At 47.5% G+C, this 20,027-nt stretch overlaps 1 protein-coding gene across 1 annotated transcript in view; it reads right to left on the bottom strand.

Moving 5' to 3' along the window:
* The window catches only part of ACAD11 (acyl-CoA dehydrogenase family member 11), a 728,164-nt gene that overhangs the window by 37,472 nt on the left and 670,665 nt on the right, over positions 1–20,027 (bottom strand). Inside the window, exon 18 of the mRNA XM_069648691.1 lies at positions 32–148. Within this exon, the coding sequence (XP_069504792.1) occupies positions 32–148 (117 nt within the window). The remainder of the gene's footprint in view (positions 1–31; positions 149–20,027) is intronic.

The following is a 20,027-nucleotide window of genomic DNA, read 5'->3' as shown; positions in this document are numbered from 1 at the left end:
CTATTCGTCAAAATGTCAAATTAAACATTACCTCCTTTTTAGCACGTGCACTCCCCACTCTGTCAATGGCCTTGGCAGCTTTCAGCGTTAGCAATCTTGCCTGTTCAATGGCAATGCGGCTTTCAGCAATCCAATGGGCTACGACTTCCTGCAGAGACAACAAATAAAAAGTTTGTCTATAAAACAACAAGTCTACTGGAATAGCATGTGCTCTGATGACCACAAGAATGCTACGTCTGAGATAAAAAGGGGCAATAAACATGATGCCAAACTTCATAACAAGTCTCTAATTTGGAATTGGTGGTCATTATCCTAAATAATTCTCAGCCTATCTTCCAATGTACACTTACAGTCCCTGTCTCCCTTGCATTAACCATATGATTAAGTTACTTACCCGGTCTTAACAATTTTTCTCATGCACACTTTGACAGGGACCTGATCCTTTCAAGGGAGGATGGGGGACCCCTCTCATCCTGGGGCAAGAGGCCTACTAGGGTGTTTGCCAGAACCAGTCTTACCCCAAAGTTGGGGTGAGGCAGTTGGGGAGGGCCCTAGTCTCTGTCCACCATACATGTGCCTGGCTAAACTCGCAGAGTATCACTCTTGATCACCACATATCTGACGTACAACATACTGGCCAGTGTTTTCTCTCTTGCCTTTCAGCACTGCTGAGACAGGACTTCCTTGCAGTGGAGAATAGAGCAGACAGCCCACCAGTGAGACAGGAGGTGGTGAACATGAAGCCGGCGGAGTGTCGCTCACGGCAGACCGGCAATGCAGATGCTGGTCCAACATATAATACCATCTTTGAAAGACTGACTGTAGCGGGCCACCATTGCAGGACAGCAGCAGACCTGCATTCAGAAAGGGGGCAAGACCTAAGTGGAGCTTCATTGTTTCCTAGCCTGGGGCTTGGCATCGCTTACTTGAATGGGTTAAGAGAGATTCCTGGAGGGGATGCATTATTAAAGGCTAGCTATTCCTGCACAGAGTAGGATACGAGTCTGGCTGGTGGTGTATACCCAAAAAGAGTGATGCCCACAAAAGGGGTTATCAACGATGCCAGGACTCTGTTGCATTAGCCACAACGAGTGAAGGAATAATAGATAACATAAAGTGTAAGTTAAAATCTCTCACAAGAATGGTGGGAAAAATAAAAGCATAAGAGAACTCAGTTGCATAAAGTCAAAACCACATGACCCAAGCACAGGGGCCAGAGAGGACTTTATAGGTCGATGTCCCAAGTAATAACCCTAGTCTGCTATTTAACTCAATTAAAAAGGAATGGGTCATGTATAATGAAGACAAATGTATATAGTTTGCATATGATATGGAAGTTGGTTTTGTGGCACACCATGTTCTATCTTCCTGTTTATCTGAGGTAGGAACTACACACAGTTATGCTTGGGAAACAGGAGCTGCTTTGAATTCCACTGACCGTCTGTTGGAAGTTCTATTAGGGTGATCAAAGGGGGCGTGTGAGGCCCCAATCTAGATGATGAATGGCCGGGAGGCGGTATACAGGGATCCCCTTACCACCCCCGCCCCCACTTAGCCCCTGTCACTTGCAAGTGACAGTCACTGGGTCCCCACAGAGAACTGACAAGGTACTGTCCCTCTAAGAAGAACACATTACCCCCTCCCCCCACCCAGTAATGTTCTTTCTACTGGATGTTCCTCCCACGGAATACTCATTTAAGATATTTATTCTCCTGCTTTGCAGCTCTTGGAAACTTTTTCCCAGTAGTGGGCGTTGTGCGCACTGTCATCAATGGCACTCGAGTTGTCTTTGTGACCAGATGTGACATTGCTGCGGGTACAACGTTGCAGTTTTTCCCCATCGTCCAGCCAGGTTGGGGATTAGAGACAATAATGTACTGTTCGAGTGTTAAAGGAGAGTCATTGTATAATCGTAGTAAAGAGCTTCTTCAATATGGGGTAGGCCGGGAGGGCCATGAGGAATCCATGGGAGGAACATCCAGTAGAAAGAACATTACTAGGGGTAAGTAATTTTTTCTTCTAATGGGTTGTGTCCTCCCATGGATTCCTCATCTTAGATAGACTCTGATAGCAGTAAGACCATTATGGCGAGGGAAGGAGCGAACTGCATGGCGGTTATGTCAGCACTTGTTGGAGGATAGCCCTGCCGAAACGAGACTCATTTGTGTCCTGTCCAGGCAGTAGTGTTTTGCAAACGTGTGTATGGAGGACCATGTTGCGGGCCGACAGATATCCTGTACAGGTACCCCTCTTTGGAGAGCAGAGGTAGCTGCCACATCTCTAGTAGAATGTGCACTGAAGCCTTCAGGGATTGCCTTACCTGCTCTGGTGTAGCGCTCAAACACAAAGCACTTTCCATCTAGACATGGTTTGCTTAGTTATTCCTTCAGCCGTTTTCGGGGCTGCATATCCAATGAACAGCTGTTCTTCCAGCCTGAATTGTGCTGCCCTGGTGCTATAGAAAATCTGAGCCCTTTTGGGGCCGAGCCTTTGCAGCCTTTCTTCCTCCTTAGATGGGTGAGAAGGTGGATAGAAGGCTGGCAGACAGATTGTCTGAGACTGATGAAATTCTGATACAACCTTTGGAAGGAACGAGGGGCGCACTCTAAGAGTCACCTTGTCATTGGAAAAGACTGCAAAAGATGGCTTACAGGACAGGGCCTGCAATTCGCTTACTCTTGGGGCTGAGGAAATTGTGACCAAAAAGGCCATCTTTCAAGAAAGTAGACTCAGGTGATCACTTGAGGGAAGATGGGAATCAGAAGCTGCAAGTTCCAGTCCACCACCAATGCGTCCCCCAGTGCTTCTCTTGGGGGAAATTCCCTGGAGCAGAAATGTTTGTACTTTATGTTCACACTTGGGGGTTCTCCAAAGTGCGACGATCTCCAGGAGAACTTCCTGGCACAGATCCCACTTGTGGGAGACCTCCGCTGTTGTATTCACCTTTCAGCGAGGTGAACTGCCAGCAGGGAGATCCTGTTCTGTAATGCCCAGACCAGAGTTGCATTGCCTCTCTGCACAGGGGGAGTGATCCTACACAATTACTACCTAACCACTGTGTTGTCCGTCATCATCTAACAGCCTTCCCCTGCATGGAGGGCAAAAAGGCCATCAGCGCTAGTCTGATCGCCCTCAGCTGCAACAGGTTTATGTGAGGTTTTGTCTCAGCCAGGGACCACAACCCACTCACTGTCAGATAAGCGCCCCAGCCTTTCAGAGATGCGTCCGTCACTACGGTCGCCTCTGGCCATGGTTGCCAAAATGGTTCTCCCGCCATTGCATTCTCTGTGCAAGTCCACCACACCACATACTGCCAGAGAACTGTGACCACTGAGATTGGAGGGCACATTGGAGCGATCTCATTCTCGGCCAAGCCTCTGGCACCAGGAAAATACAGGATGCCATGAGTCCAAGCAAACGTGGAAAGTCAAGGGCTGGCAGATTTTGGGCATACTGGAATTTGGTGACCTTCTATAGGATGTGTAAAGCCCTCTCCTCGGGAAGCCTTGCCCGAGGGAGAATCCTGGACCGCTCTAAAGAATTGAAGTGTTTGAGAAGCTGTCAACTGAGACTTATTTACATTGAGGGAGAAGCCCAGCTTGTGGAGAACGTGGCAGGTGCGATTGAGATGATCCAGGGCTTCATCCGGGGACAATGCTCCGATTAACCAATCATCCAGACAGGGAAAGATGTGGATTCCCCCTTTTCTGAGACTGGCTGACACTACCACCAACAGCTTGGTGAAGACCCTCAGGGCGGAGGTAAGCCCAAAAGGCAGAACTCAAAACTGGTAGGGAGTGTTGCCTATGACTAACTTCAGGTACTTCCTGTACTTTTGATGTATCGGCACATGGAAGTAAGCGTCAACACCAACCAATCCTAAATTTCTGGGGCTTGTGGGATCTGCGAGTGTGTTGCCATCTTGAATTTGTCTTTTCTGAGGAACTTGTCCAAGATGGGTCACAGACTTCTCTCTTTCTTTGTGAGCAAAAGATAGTGGGAGTACCACCCCCTGTTCCTTTACTGTATAGGTACCAACTATATGGTGCCCTTCTCCAGAAGTAAGGAAACTCTTGCAGGAGCAGTGGGTCTGGAACAGGTGGTGGTCTGGCCAAATGGGGGAAATTCAGAGGGCGCTTTAAAAATGGGAGGCAGGAACTTTGGGAGACTACCTGAAGTAGCCATGCATCTGAAGTAGTGGTGCTCCTTTCTTGCGAATAGTGTGACAGATGTCCCCCTTACAGTGTAGTGTGGCAGTAATCCTTTAAAGAGGTTTTGCAGCAGTACCGCACTGGAGGGGACAGACATGGAAGCGGTCTGTTTCTTACCCCTTCTACCACTGGAAGGTTGACAGAAATGTCTCTGACCATGGCCTTACCTTTTTGTCCATAATTGTAACAACAAAAAGTTTGCCCCACCATTGAGTGTAAGGTTGAGCAGGCTGCTTTATTGCGGCATCTAAGGACTTTGCTGCAGCCTTGGATGTCTGCAATTTTTCAAGGCTGTCATCTGCCTTTTGTCCAAAGGGATGTGAGCCATCAAAGGGGATGTCAGTCAGACAACTTTGCTTGGATGTCCTATGCAAACACTGACTTTCTGAGCCAGGCAAATCTTCACATGACAGAACTCGCTGCCATAGATCTGCCGACACAATCGCAATATCGAGTCCAGACTGCAGGGATTGCCGCATTGCTTCCTTTACATCCTCTACTATGTTGAGGAAACCTTTCCTCATTTCACCCTCAGGGTTGTGCTCGGCTGCCTCAGCCATCATAGACCAAAGAGTATGTGTGTATTTCGACAGTGCACATGAAGGATTAACCGTTTTAAGTGGTATACTGCCAGAGGCGAACACTTTCTTTGCCAAAGCGTCGCAACGCTTGTTATCCCTGTCAGGGGGTAAAGATAGATAGGTGTTAGCCTTTTTATGCAGCCTGTACTACCAGACTATGTGATGTACACCTGGTTAGGAATTCCGGATCAGATAAGGCTGGTCTATAATTCTTGACAAAATCCTTGTGGCCTGCTGGCCACCAGCAGGGAGTCTGCCATAGCTCCATATGGCATTATGTAATGGAAGGAAGTTCAATGGTTGTGCCCTTGTCTCAAATGTCAGTCAAGTTACATTCCGTTATGTCACCAGGTGGGAGGCCCCAACCTAAAGCATCCGCCACTGAAGCCATTATTCTCCTATACGCCACATTTTTATGGGCTCTAGGGACTCCTTCTGGGAATTCCACCTCAGTGGAGGTGTCTAAGCCACTTGTGTCGCGCAGGGCTAAGGCTAAGTCGGACAGCCTCTTTTCCTCATCCTGAAACTCTCCAGGGTGTCGACGAAGGTCTATGGGCTCAAACCAGAAGTGAAACTGGTCATCATCCTCATTGCCCTGAAAAGAGGATATAAAATCCCTAGTATCTTTTTTGATTGAATCTACTCGAGGGATTCATGACTGTCTTCAACTGTGACGTTGAAGGCGCTGATGGTATGTCAAAAAATGCATCAGCCCCCGATGGCATCTACAGCCGGATCGAGGATTTCACTGCTTTTGGGCTCTTTGGCGCACAAGGTGGTTGGTGAGTCGAATCCCTGCTGGCCTTGTTGGGCTCAATGGTGTTCTTCTCAGAGGAAGGGAGAACGGGCAGACCCACTTTCTCAAAGACCTGCACTGCATCATTTTGATGCAAAACTCTTCCAACTTCTGCGCCTTGGCAGATTTACCGGTCTCTATGGGGATGAGTCAATCGACTAATTCTTTCTCTGTCTCTTCTTCTTCAAAGATGGGAGCCGCTACTCGAGTGGGATCTCTTGTGGTGTTTTTTTGACAGTTTTTTTCTCCTTCTCTGGCAATTTATTGGCTGTAGAGCTCCTTTCGTCGGGTAGGATCTTCGATGTTGTCCTACTTGGAGACTTCAAAGATGAGCGCTAATGCCCAATTCAGAGGCTCTCCCCTTCAAGGCTTTTGGTGTCAAACTGACACAAGCCACAATCCGCCACATCGTGGTCAGAAACAAGGCACCACAGAGGATCGGTGAGCAACAAATTTTGCATCGTATTCGCAGCACATTTTGAAAATACAGGGTTTCAGAGTGGACATGCTGACAAAGTCTACTAAAATCTGATTGAATTTTTAAAGAAAATAACTGTGTCAGAGAATTTCTCTGAGGCAAAGTTTCTGAGTAGTGTGCTGGGCATGCGGAAGAAAGTAACTGAGGTCACGGGGCAGCGGGTGGGCTATTTGTGCCTGCACCAAAGTCACATCCGGTCACATAGACGATGGCTCGATGGCCATTAATGTCAATGCACACAACACGCCCTGCTGGGAAAAAGTTTCAGAGATCTGAAAAGCAGGAGAATAAATATCTAAGATGAGGAATCCGTGGGAGGACACAATCCATTAGAAGTTGGGATTTGGAACAGATAAGAATGCAGGTAGTAAACACGATCAGAAATCCAAGTAGAATACAGTGGAGGAGGGCCTGCTGTTCTGGGCCACTGTCCACTCATGCCTTTTCATAGTTCATGCACGACTTGGCTCCAAGACCATGACAGATATCCGAAAGAAGCAGGAATTCTCTTCTTGGTTGGCTGAGCAAAGCAGCATTCACCCGAAGCAGACTCTGACATGATCGGCTGTGCTCGCTCCATGAGCAGAGCAGACACCAGGGACTCAAGGAAGTGTAAACCGGTTCTCCTGGTCATTCCAGTTATTCACAATACTGCACAACAAAATCATCACACTACAAGGCCTGCAGCCCTGGGAAAATTCATAAGGGAGGCACACTGGAAATCATACTGGACCATCTATTTGAAGGATTGGTCCAGACCAACAGTCGCTCAATGAACACAGGTGTGCTAATTAAGGACCACCAATCTGGTCACACAGGTGTAAACCCTCACATGGTGTCTGACCCAGGGGTAGGGGTCGCAGAGCTATATAAGCCTACACACACAGTCAAGCACTGTGTCCACCCTTCTCTCAACCACCCTCACACCTCTGCCACAACTCTCAGGCAGAGTGAATGGCTATCCTTGGCTCAGCTAAACATTTTTGCTCCTACTGATGCTTTTACACCCTTAAACAAGCAAAAAGATTGAACCTTTGACCTGCTCACACCTCTCCTTCCTCTTCAATCTCTATCAACTGGCATATTTTTCACCTCTGATAAGTTAGTCACAATCATACGGAAGACCTTACCAATCTCTCTTTTTACAAACTTGCCTCCCTCCCGCCCAGTCACTCTAAACTCCTCCAGAGTCGTCTTTAACCAAACTGTCAATTACCTTGAGGTAAAACATTCTATGAAACCCCCTATAGACTGGACTTCACAGCAGACACTCCACAGAAAGTCCTCTCACCCATGTCTAACTTTTGTAAACTTGCTCACCACTCCCAAATCCCCTCCATCCACATTCTTCTCAATCTTTCTGCCACCTATGATACTATGGTTCTTCCCTCCTCCCTAGTCTTCCTTGTGCTTCAGACATGATAGTAAAATGGGTGACCACTTATCAGGTGACTGCCCCTTCTTCATCTCCTGGAACTGCAACCCCACTCCACCCGCCTTCCATTGGGTGCCCCACAAGTATCATTCATTAGTCATGTGACCGAGTCAGTGCCCGGACCCTGTCCCTGAGCACTCATTTCCCTGGCCATAATAGAAACATGGGGGCAGTAATGCTAGAAAGGTAAGGGGTCTGCAAATCCCTCTGCACTTCAATGGGACCACATTCCCTGTTCACTGGGGACAAGAGCCAAGACAACCCAAGATGGTATCAGGTAATAATATCCCTATATATATGGTCGCCGTATATAATATTACCGGGAAAAGGTCATGGCAACATTATATAGGTGACCATATATATATAGGAACATGGGCAGCGGGGGTTGTGGGGGTGTCCCCTGCTCTCCATGAAAAATAAAGGATTTGGGGGTTGTGGCGGTGTCCCCCGCATGTTCCATGTAATAATGTCCCCACAAAAAAACGGCCATTTTTCAGCCATTTTTTTGCATGGCAATATTTTTGAGGGGACATTATTACATGGAACCCCCAAGACCCAGTCAAAACTTTCCTAGATCAAGTCAGACACTTGGAGAACTCCATCCCTGCAAATCCCTCACTCAGCAGACAAACACAATTCATTTAAATAGGACCATATACCCTGTTCCACTGGATAAGGACCAAGAAAGTACAAACAGCAGTCCCTACAACACCTGCAACACTCTTATCCATTAACAGTACTTCCATTTCTCCTCACTTCGCTGTTGTTCATGCTAGCCATAGATCCGCTTGCGATCCAACTCAGAGAAAGCCAGGAGTGTGTGGGTTTGAAATGGCCCTGGTGGGAGGACACAGGGTCTCACTATACGCGGACGATCTCTTGATTTATATGAGTGACCCAGTGATTTCGTGCCCTGTCATGACCCACATATTAACAGAATACCTAGATTTTAGCGGGCATAACATTGGCAGAAATCCGTTTTTTTTCATTACAGGGGGGTGAGCATGTGATCCCGCAGGAATGCCTGTATGCAGATGCAGCCTCGGGATTCAAATACCTGGGCATTCACCTAAGTCTGTGCCTCTCCGATTTCCTCCGGCTCAATCTCTCTCCTTAGATGCAACACAATGTCAATCTCTCCCACTGACCTTATTAGGCAAGACGGCTCTCTTTAAAACGTTGACTCTTCCTGAGAATGCTCCACTACCAATTCCCATGAGGGTTTTCACTGATCTCGAGTGATCCCTCTGTGGGATACTGAGGGGAGGGAAATAACCACAGGTGGCCTCGAAGACACTGCAAAGGTTGGTGTGGGAAGGGGGAATAGGTCTACCCAATCTCCAGCAGTATTATTGGGCGGCTCAACTAGGGGTAGTGAATGACTGGCTGCATGCACAAGGACACAGGACTCCCTAACATTGAGATTGAGAGGGGTTGGATGAAGGGTCGGCCACCTAGACAGGTACTGTATGGCAGAGGAACTAAGAGGGGTAGCCTACCAGAGATGATACGACACGACACACGTGTCAGTTATGGGCGGATGCACACCAGGACATTGGAAGTGGGGGGCGGGCCGACCCAGGACAGCCCATCTGGTGTAGTGTACACCTGCCGGAACTGCTTAAGATGGGGCATTTCAGGAGCTGGGAAGCAAAGGGGATTCTCGTTTTAGCAGTTGTGATATGCGAGAGTAGACTACGCTTGTTCGAATCATTACAGGAAAAATACAGTCTGCCGGGCAGGGAAAAGTATATAGTAGGTGATCAATTAGTAGGTGCTAAATTCCCTTCTCTGGAGGAGATCCTGAAGTGCTCACACCTGGAGCTAAACTACTTCCCTAGGGTATGCCTTTGAAGGTAATCTCCAAACTGTATCAAGTGATAACTGCTTTTGGCACCAGGGAACTGACCCGCCTGAAGGACAGATAGGAACGGGATGTGGGGACGTTGAACCCTGAAGAATGGGTGGAGGCTCATATTTCCAAGGGAGGTTGGGATTGCGGCCAGACTTAGGCTGATAAAATATAAGATACTCCATCAGTGTATTATTCTCGATAGGCACTGGCTCAGTCGTGCGTCGCAAGGAGTGATGTATGTCTGAGATGTGGTAGAGAGGGGGCACCTTTTACCACACACTGTGTGACTGCCTGCAGATACAAGTTTTCTGGGGGAGATGTATATGCAAATTGTCAACAGTGATGGGTGTTCAAGTGTCTTTAGACCCAAAACTAGCACTGCTGGGGATATGGGGAGTAGCCGGGTTCCCAAAATATCAGAAAATGGTTTTCGCGATAACAATGGGACTGGCCAAGGGGGTTATTGTAACAGTCTGGGGATCTGAAGAGCTCCCGAAACTGAGTCAATGGGCTGCAGAGTTGGACCGATGTCTAACCCTAGAAAGGAGAGTCTACAAAGCAAGGGGCTGCCCTCAGAAATTCAGGAAGATATGGGGCAGGTGGGTGGGGGCGGATTAAGGGGAAATTGGTGTTTGTTTTGGTCTAGATCCCGGTCCTTTATAATGTTGCGACATCTCCCACTGAGATATTCTGTTACACATTTATTATGTCTTTGGCTATTTTCTTATCTGGTGGAAATTGTTATATCAAGCATGGACATACTTATGTTTGGTTTTTTGTATGCTTTTTCAAAACTAATAAAAGGTTATTAAAAAAAAACAGTACTTCCATCTGACATCATTAAGAAATCCAACAGCAATGCCCCCCTCTATATTTAGCAGACAACAGCATTTACACTAACCTGAAAACTAACGGTGAATCACAAACGGAATTATTAGGAAAAGGAAAGATAACCGACACCAGAATTCCAAACCCACACAGTATCACACTCTCTCATGATATGATAAGTCATTTATAAAGCGCCTTTACACAAGTGTTTCTAGGCGCGACAAGACAAGGAAGGGTAGACAGAGGGAGGACAAAACAAATGATCTTACTAGGCCTTGTGTCATTCAGATTGTGCAAGTGCGAGGGGGAGGGAAGAGGATAAGTGCCAATGGGGTGGGGGGTGGGGAGAGTGCAGTCGCAAGACACAGTAAGTTCTGCCAGACACAGTAGTGCTGCCAGGGTGGTGGCTCACATAAGTGCAGAGAGGCAGGGGACTGTAGGGTTGCAGATACAGTCCTTAAGTGGATGGGAGGCCCGGGGGCAGTGCAAGGGGCTACTGGTCATGCAGGAGCCTGGTACCCATTGTGAGAAACCTGAAGGTGTCTCCCTACCTAGTCCCTAGGGATCTGTCATCCAGGTGGCCAGGACACGCCCTTCACTATTGGATCCCGTTCCTGGGGTGGCCCAGTGGGGGAGGATCACTTGGATGGGGGGACCTCAGGGAGTGGGAGTGGGACAACGACGGGTGAGATGCTGTATCCCCGTCCTTTTGACACCTTTTCCCCAACCTACCAGGTAGGACATTCAAAACCACTGCCCTCCCCTTTTCCGATCAGAACACTTTCACATGACACAACAGAGAATGGACTAACACCAGAGCCGGTAACCTGATGTGTCCCAGTGCAAGGGCCAGGCAAAGTCAGGCAATTGATCAGAATCACACACGCCTGGCGATCCTTTCCCTTCTCCACAGGGATAAAAGGGGGAGTAAGAAAGCACAGTTCAAGCACGGCAAACAGCAGGACGAGACGGCTAACCAGGCGCGGCAGTTCAAGAGAGAGAGAAAGACAGGGGGAAAGGAGAGGGCGGCGAGGAGAGAAGTGACCTTGCCCTTTTCGTCAGAGGCCGGATGAACCGTTGTGGAAGAGAGCCTAAGACCGTGAACAATAGCACAAGAGTCTTACAGCAGATGTCAACGGTACATGGAGCGTGTCGAAGCTGATAAGCGGAAGCAAGGGAGACTCCTTCTACTATGGTACCGGCCTCGATGCCAGTTACGAAGAAAGTGAAGCGGTTCCTCACAGTCGGTGAGTTGAGGGGAGAGCCGATAAGAGCCAGGCTGTGGTGAATGAAAGTTGCAAAGTAGCAAGTTGAACTAAGTTCAAGGAACTGTAAAAGTGTTGAGGTGAGACTAGTTGCAGAGGGAATCGACAACATGTGGGTGTCACTCCAAGAGACTCGGATCAATCCCTGTTTGAGTAAAACTACAGAAACCAGACGGCCGTTGGAGAGCCACCAGAAGAGGTCAAAATGGTCATACAGGAGATCTAGCAAAATCCTTGTACAATCCAAAGACTTTGATCTACAGACATGAAAAAGTAAGGGAAGTGAATCCCGCATGGGGAAAGTAAGAGGAAAGTGAATCCTGTGAACACTGAAAGTGAATGTGAAGTCTGCAAAAGTGATCCCAGAAGAGGGGTGTTAACGAGAAGGGGTAAAGTCTAAAGTCCTGAGAAACAGTGTGTTGACAAAGGCACAGGATGTCCACTATGAACTGTTTGAAAAGACATTGAGAAGCCAAGGGGAATGAATCCTACTAAAGAGAAGACAGGAGAAGTACACTGTCCCGCGTATCATATGTTATCCCAGCCTGGCTGAGGAAGGTCTTGAGTTTCTTCTGGAACCTTAGGTGGTCCTGCTCAAGTATGATAAAGGCAGGGAGGCTGTTTCAGAGGGAGGTCCCAGCCAAGGACAGAGACCTACCCCCACTCTCTGCCTGGAGAAGTGTCTGAAACTCAGAATTGGAAGTGGATGAGAGGAGGGTTCGAGAAGGAAGATGGTTGGGAACAGAGAGTTGGATGTAGTGTGGTCCCATGCCCCAGAAAGCCTTGTGGGTGTTGATCTTGATCCCTGCAACTACCGGGAGCCACTGGAGAGATTTCAGGGCTGGAGAAATATGATCCCTGGGCTTGAGGCCAAGGAAAAGTCTCACAGTCATGTCCTGGATTAGTTGCAAAGTGCGAAGAATGGAGGCAGGCAGATTTAGAAAGAGGCTGTTACAGTAGTCCAGCCTAGAGAGAACTAGGGCCCTTGGGACTGTGAGCTTCTGGGGGAAAGTGAGAAATGAAAGAATACCTCTGAGGAGGTGCAGCTGGTAGTGTGACTTCTTAGAGATGTCTGAGATGTGAGGAGACAAGGAGAGGGTGGAGTCGAAGATGACACCAAGGTTCTTTGCCTCATAGGAAGGTGCTGATGCAGGGCCCAGGGTGGGCGACCAGAGTGCAAGGGGGAAAGCGAGAGCAGGGGTCCCAATGAGGATCTCAGTCTTATTGGCATTAGGGCAGAGATCGTTTAAGGCACACCATTCCTGAATTGCAGATAGACAGTGAGGAATTAGCGAAAGATAAGAGGAGGCTGAGGAGAGCCGAGTGTCATCCGCATAACACTGAAAGTTAGAACAGAAGTTAGAGATGAGGTAGGCCAGTGGTGCCAAGTAATAGTTGAAGAGCCAGGGTGAGAGGTTAGACCCCTGAGGAACACCATGTGTAGAGAGAAAGTTGGGAGAGAGAAAGGATGCGAGTTAGACCGGGGACGGTCCATCAGAGGGAAAGGAGGTCAAACATGCTAGGGCCTGACCCGTGATGCACAGGTTGTCAGAGACAATTGATCATGATGGCGTGGTTGACCGTATCGAAAGCAGAGGATAGATCAAGGAGAATGAGGACAGAAGGAAGGTTAGAGTCGAGATTAGAGAGCAGGTCTTCACAGGTGTTCAGGAGAGCAGTTTTCTTCTGGCATCTCTAAAGCCAGACTGGTGGTCATGGAGACAACCAACAGATTCAGTATGGAGAGTAAGCTGGGAGGTGGCCAGCGTTTCCAGGAGTTTGCCCGGGAAAGGAGTGATAGAGATCTGGTGGTAGTTTGCCTGAGAGGAAGGATTGGCAGAGGGCTTTTTGAGCAGGGGGTGCACAAGGGAGTACTTTAGGGGGGAAGGGAAGGTTCCAGTTGCAAATGAGTGATTGCAGAAATCGGCCAAGGCTGGAGCGAGGGTTTCAATGTGGTTCTTGATGGTTTCGGAAGAGCAGGGGAGCAACTGCTTTGACAAGACTTTCATAGATCGGACTCGACTAGAAACATTGTCGGGAGTGAACACACGGAAGAAGGAGAAAGGAGGAGGAGAGACAGCCGGGAGTGGTAGAGGGAGAGGAAGAGGAGAGCGTGGACAGGATGTCCTAAGTTTCAGTGGTGAAGTGAGAAGCCAGTGTCGTGCAAAGGGCGTGGGAGGGAACAGGAGAGGTGGAGACTGCAGCAGGATTGGCCAGCTCCTTGAACATTTAGAAAAGTTTGGCTGAGTTGTTAGAGGCTGCAGAAACGCGGGCTTGGATCTAGGCTCTCTTCTTAGACAGGACACTTCAAAGAAAGTGGCGCCAAGACAACTCTACCGAAAATAGAGATAAATAGAAGCTAGCAAATAAGAAGTACAAAGATAAGATAAGGATAGCCAAGGTAAACTTTTTTAACTTAGAAATTGAAGCAGCAGCCAATACGACCAGTAAACTCTTCAAAATTTAAAAAAGTGTAGAGCAATCTAAAAATCTCACTCCGCCATTCTCACCATCCAAGGCAGACTGTGACATTGTGCAAATCGCTTTTGTAGCTAAAAAAGCAAAAGCTTGGCAAAACATAATTAAAGCTAGGAAAACGCTGAATCAGTAAATTTCGACCAAGGAGCTCTATAATAAGTCCGGTCAGAGAACTTTCAAGTTTGCTACCATCACTGAAGCAGAGTTAATGGAAGTTTTAGGTCAAATGAAACCCACGCCCTGCGCAGAAAATGTGTTACCTCCCAACATTATTCTCCAAAATAAGGAGCAATTCGCTCCTATTCTGTTGAGAATAGTTAACGCCTCTTTTAAGGAGGGAATAGTACCAAAGGAGATAAAGAAGGTTACCATCACACCACTGGTAAAAAAAAAGTTGGATTGGATCTCAAGGACCCTGGTAATCTCTGCCCCATCACAGTTTGGTTTCAGGGATTCACATAGCACGGAGACGGCTATGTTAGACCTTCAAAATCACATGTTGGGATTGATGGATAAGGGTAAAATAGGGATACTGATGCTGCTCGATCTCAGTGCGGCTTTTGACCTGGTTGATCATCAACTCTTGGTCAAAGCACTGAGAGACAATGTGAGATGCTCCGAAAGCATTGGAGTGGCTGGTTTTCTTTCTTACAGACCGCCAAGCCAGAATGTACTGGGGAAACAACTTCTCCGACCCTATCTCTATCTTATTCGTAGTCCTTCAGGGAGCAAGTCTCTTGCCAATGCTTTTCAACATCTATATGCGTAGTCTGTGCAACATTCTGGTTGAAACAGGTGTGTTTTTTTACCAACTATGCGAATGATACGCAGCTCATTCTAGATTTAGAGGGCTCCTACAGTATAGGTAGCGAAAAGATTGGAAAAGTATACAGCAAAATCAATTAATGGATGCAGCTAAACTGGACATGTATCAACGACACTAAAACCGAACTCATGCTGTTCGTTCCAGTGGTCTGCTAGCTAAACTGGGGATGGAGTATGAGACATTCCGGATTAAGAATGCCACAATCCAAGTCTCTAACCAGGTTAAAAACTTGGGAATGATGGTTAACTCCTCCGTCAATTCAGAAGCAGAGGCTAATTATTTGCACAAAAATGCAGCCTATTACCTGCATCTTATGAAGGCCATTAGCCCATTCCTAAATGAAAAGAATATGTCCACTATTGCTAGGGACATCGTGTTATCCAGGCTGGACTATGGCAATGCCCTGCTCATTGGGGCCTCTGCTAAAGACCTAGCCAGATGCCAAGTCATACAGAATGACGCTGTGAGGCTTGTAAAGCATCTTAGGAGAAGGGAGCATACTACCTTGGCCAGAAGATCGCTCCATTGGCTCAGGGTGGAGGAGAGAATAAAGTTCAAATCCTTGAAACTTGTTCATAAATGTCTCTACGGGTAAGCCCCCAGGTTCCTCAAGAATAGTTTGGTTTTATATACCCCGTAGAGACAGCTATGCTCTGAAGGCAAGAGCTTGCTGGTAGAACCCAAATATAAGCTCAAAACAGGCATGGGTAGATCTTTTGTAGTGCTGGCAGCTCAGCTGTGGAATACACTTCCGTCAATTACGAGAATGGAAGGTAATCATTTAAAGTTCAGAAAACTCCTGAAGACTCACCTGTTCAGGCAACCCTAGAGTTTCCCAGCTATAGTCTTAGTTCACTTAGTCATATACAGGAGGTTTTATAGCTTTGTGTTTGTCTTGTCAAAGCGCCCTGATGCCTGCGGGCGGCTGGTGCTATATAAGATGAGTAAACAAACAAACAATAACAGAGAGTCTATATTGCCTTTGGAGCAGGCGACAGGCCAGTATGTAGGAGGATGAGCTTGATGCCCGCTACTTCCTCTCAGCCACCCTACACTTGAGTTTAAGGGTGGTGAGGTCAGAATTATGTCAAGTAGCACTTCCACCTTGTGGGCACCTCTCAATCGGTGTTTTACCATCGGTGGGACAGATCATTCAGGGTTTGGAGGGTATCTCTTCAAGACATCCGAGTGCCTTGCTACATTCCGAACCAGTTCCTGACAAAAGATGAAATCATAAAAGAGAGAAAAAGTGTTTCTGATAGAGGGAAGACACCAGTCTGAACTTGCCCTCTTCTGGGGCCAGTTTACATTTTCGTTCTAGACCTCAATCAACATTGTACAGTACTCTGTTGCTCTATAGCTAAGTTTGCGCTCTAACAACTGATATACAAATACAAAGGAGGGGAAAGGTTAAGGAGAAGGCAGCAATTGATAAGCAGGCGATGGAGGAAACCAGGAGTTAATGGAGTGGAGGAAAGCAGAGAGGAGCCAAGGTGCAGAGTGTTGTGAGCCATCAAGGTGGAAAGACAGGAGAGTCAGACAGTGGAGTAGAAGGTGGTTCCAGAGGTAGGCCAAGAGATCGGAAAAACATTGCCCAGAATGAAGGGCAAGAGCCTGGTGGAAAGTCTAATACACACCTGCTGGTGGAAACCGGGGCAAAGCCTACCGACAGCACCCAGCGGCCCAAACTTGCAAATTCCTAGGCCCACAGTAATCCTAGCCAAGACCACCAGAGTCTGAAGAAGACCATCCCAGGATCAAAGGGCTCACAGAACAGAGGTAGCGGACTGTACAGCAAAGGAACATGAAATCCTGACAAATAGAATGAAAGGGACAGATTATCATGTAATTAAGACAGGAAAGAAGTGTCTGAGTCCTTAAATCTTGACCGCCGGCTGACATATCCCGATAGGTGAAGGGACAGACCGATGGACTACTGGCCTCGAGCAATCATTGTCTTTTAGGTTTCCTGTTATCCTATTTTTAGTCCACCAAAATCCCTTGGCATATTTACGTTATAAAATACAACCCTTTGAACTCGACATTCTGGGCTCAGAGTTCTCTGTTGAACCCCCAGTAATCACAGAGTCTTAGGAGGCCCTGGAGTTCAAGCAGCCCTCCAGTCGCTTTTCCATTGCAGTTGGTGAGTAGGTGCAAGTGGATCTAGGTCACATAACCTAAGCCCCACCCAACTATTAATCACTGCTCATCTGTTGGTGCATTCTTGTTTTGCCACCCCTTTTCCCTACTTAAGCAGCTCTCCAGTGTAAGGGAAGCATGGTATCACAAGTATGACAGCGATCCAAAAGCTACAGTTTATAAAACCTTTATTCAATTTTAAGGGTTTGGAAAAACTCCTACTTTGCCCTATAGCTAGGATGCGAGTAGTCTCTACCATCAAATAATAAATAAAATAGTCCTAGTTGAGTCTGTCAAATCAAAATGGCCTATTATAACAAAACCCTATCTTGTACAAAAGTGTGTAAAGGAGAATATTTATGCAAAGGAAAATCAGTGTTAGAATATAAAGAATAAATGTGGCTGAGTCAGCTCTCCTCCCCACATTAGACAGCACGGAGTAAGGCGGTCCCCGTAGATAAGATGACGCACTCTGGCTCAGGTTCTCAAAACAAAGGCAATTCAAAACGTGGATTGAGGCCCACCTAGCCTTACACATTAAAGTCTCTCTTTCCAGCTTTCAAAACTCAGTTCAACAAAAAGTTCATGCTGGTCTCCCTCAGTCGGGTTCGGACCGTCAGAGCACAAAGTTCAGGTAGGTCTCCCTCCGTCGGGCTCAGAATTTACAAACACAGCACTTGCAGGGATTGCCTTCCCCAAGGGTATTTCACATCCTTTAGGGGTTCCTTTCTCCTAACTCATTACACTTCCGGTCTCCCTCAGTCGGGCTCAGACCTTTTCCTGATGTTAAAGACTTTCGAATGTGCGTGGCTTTTACTATAGACCTCCGGAGGACCACTTCGACTTTCCTTTTAGTTCAGACTCTCGTGTCATTTTCCTCAGTTTCTCTTGGTCTGTGTAGTTCGATGTCATAAGCACAAAAGTGCTACGTTCACCTTTCACTTCCCTTTTTACCAGGATTAATTTTGATCACTTTGCTTTTTATAGTTCATTCACTTTATCGCTTCATAACAAAAGCATTTCACCTTTCACGGAGACATTCGAGTGGGCTACTTCATTTCGCTGGACCACTCCGCTACACAGTATTGCTGGTTTCACAGCTATTGGTTATTCAGAATTCATCACAGGTCTGCCTTCCTTCGCGTCTCATCCACACTCGTGCAGCCTTCATTTGTGCGATGCACTGTTTCAACTTCAATCTTGCTTTAACACACACTGGTCTTTTAGTCGCTTGCCAATTCACCGGCTGTGTGCATTTTTTCCTTGTCTTTGCAGTTTTAATTCACGAGTCAAGTTTAATACCACAGGCTTGGCCTCACCTCCCCACCTCTGCCGTTCACCCGGGAGGGTCGCTAGCATCCTTGAAACACAATGCAGTCTTCTTGTCTGCGATTTGGCCTTCTCCACGTGTCTCTCACAGCTTTTTGGAGGCAACACCTTCCTGCAGGGAACTCCTGGGGTTCTTTACCCTTTGCTCTCATTCATCGGTCTGTCACTCTGCTCCAGTAGGTTTGCCTTCGTCCCGAAGTTCTGCTCTTGCTCGTGTTCCACCTTGCTCCGAGTGTGTCTCTATGTTCCACCTTTTATCCATGTGAGGAGAGCTAATTGCCTGACTTTGCCTGACCCGATTAGCGGGACTTGTCCAATGAGATATGTAAGGGTTAGCCTCTTTACTCTCAGTTGCCCTCTTCCTCAGTCCAGTGTTTATGTAAAAAGGGGGGAGGAGCTGAGAAATCGGGGGATCCTATGAAATAGGATGGGTCATGGGTACAGGAACGGGGGGAATGCCGCGTCTCATCACCGGTTATTTCACCACCACTCCCTGAAGACCCCTCACCCAGGTGATCCTCCCGCACTGGTCCACCCCAAGGAACTGGATCGAAAAGCAAAGGCTGTGTCCTGGCCACCTGGATGACAAGTCCCCGAAGACTACCGTGTGAGACACCCTTTGCTTTCTCACACCAGCCTCTTTTCCTTTGCAGTTGGTGAGCGGGTGCAAATGGATCTAGGTCACATGATCTAAAACCAACCTACCTTCCTAGCCCTGCATCTTCCTTGCCTTTCTTAACTCTGAGATCAAGAGCGTCTCTCGCCTGGATGTCGGAAGTGAAGGGTAGTCTTAGGGCAAATCTTGTTTGGACCAAATAAATCCAGGACCGGAACCCCTGGTGCTCTAACATCTGTTAAGCTCCCTTCAATATATGTTTCACCTCTCTCTCCCAAAAGCCATACCTACCATCACGACTCATCGCCAACTACGCTGCTCACCCACAACGTCATGGACACTGCATCGGAGCAACCTCAACCGCGCCATGAAAACTGATGCTCCCCAATGTCCGCTCACCAATCGGTACAGCAGACATCGCAACCCCATCACCATACATGACTAGATGCCATCTTCATCGCTCAGGCCTGGATGACATCAACCTCCACCCACATGCCAGATGTCCTCATCCCCAACAGCTACATAATTCATCCAAACAATATCGGTGGAAGCCTCACCATTATTCACAAAGCATCATGGCAATGTCGCAACCATTGGCTCTTTTGATAACCTACTCTGCCACTTCCCATTCTCACAAATGGACAAAGTCACTTTTCACCTTATCTACAGACCACCCAAAACCTCCTTCATTGAAGACTTCACTGACTTGGTCACCACCATGTCTCTCATGCATGCCAACAACATCTTCCTCTGCAACCTCAACATCCCTGGCAACCCAGGAACCAAGTCAATGAAGGAGGATATCCACTGCCTACTTAACACTCAGAGCCTCATACAGCACAGAAAAACCCCAACTCACAGCAAAGGTAATATCCTCTACCACATCATCACCGCCCTGCCCACCCTCTTTCACAGTCCTCCTATACTGTACCACCCCACTGGTGAGACCATCGGGCAATCCCCTTTGAGATAAGTCACACCACAAAAATCCAGTAAACAAGCCTGCAGATCATTCAAGAATTTCCCAGTGGAAGCTCGAATGCAAGACCTCACCAAACTCTGATGAACCAGAACTGTGACTCGTTCTCTAAGAACTCAGCACCACCCTCATAAACAACAACCTCCATGCATCAGTGAAACAATGCACCCTCAAGCCTAAACCTTCTGCACCATGGTACACTCCAGAACTG

Source organism: Ambystoma mexicanum, chromosome 2q, assembly GCF_040938575.1.
Source record: "Ambystoma mexicanum isolate Mex_15411 chromosome 2q, UKY_AmexF1_1, whole genome shotgun sequence".
Taxonomy (NCBI): Eukaryota; Metazoa; Chordata; class Amphibia; order Caudata; family Ambystomatidae; genus Ambystoma; species Ambystoma mexicanum.
This window is presented reverse-complemented; position numbering and strand designations above follow the sequence as displayed.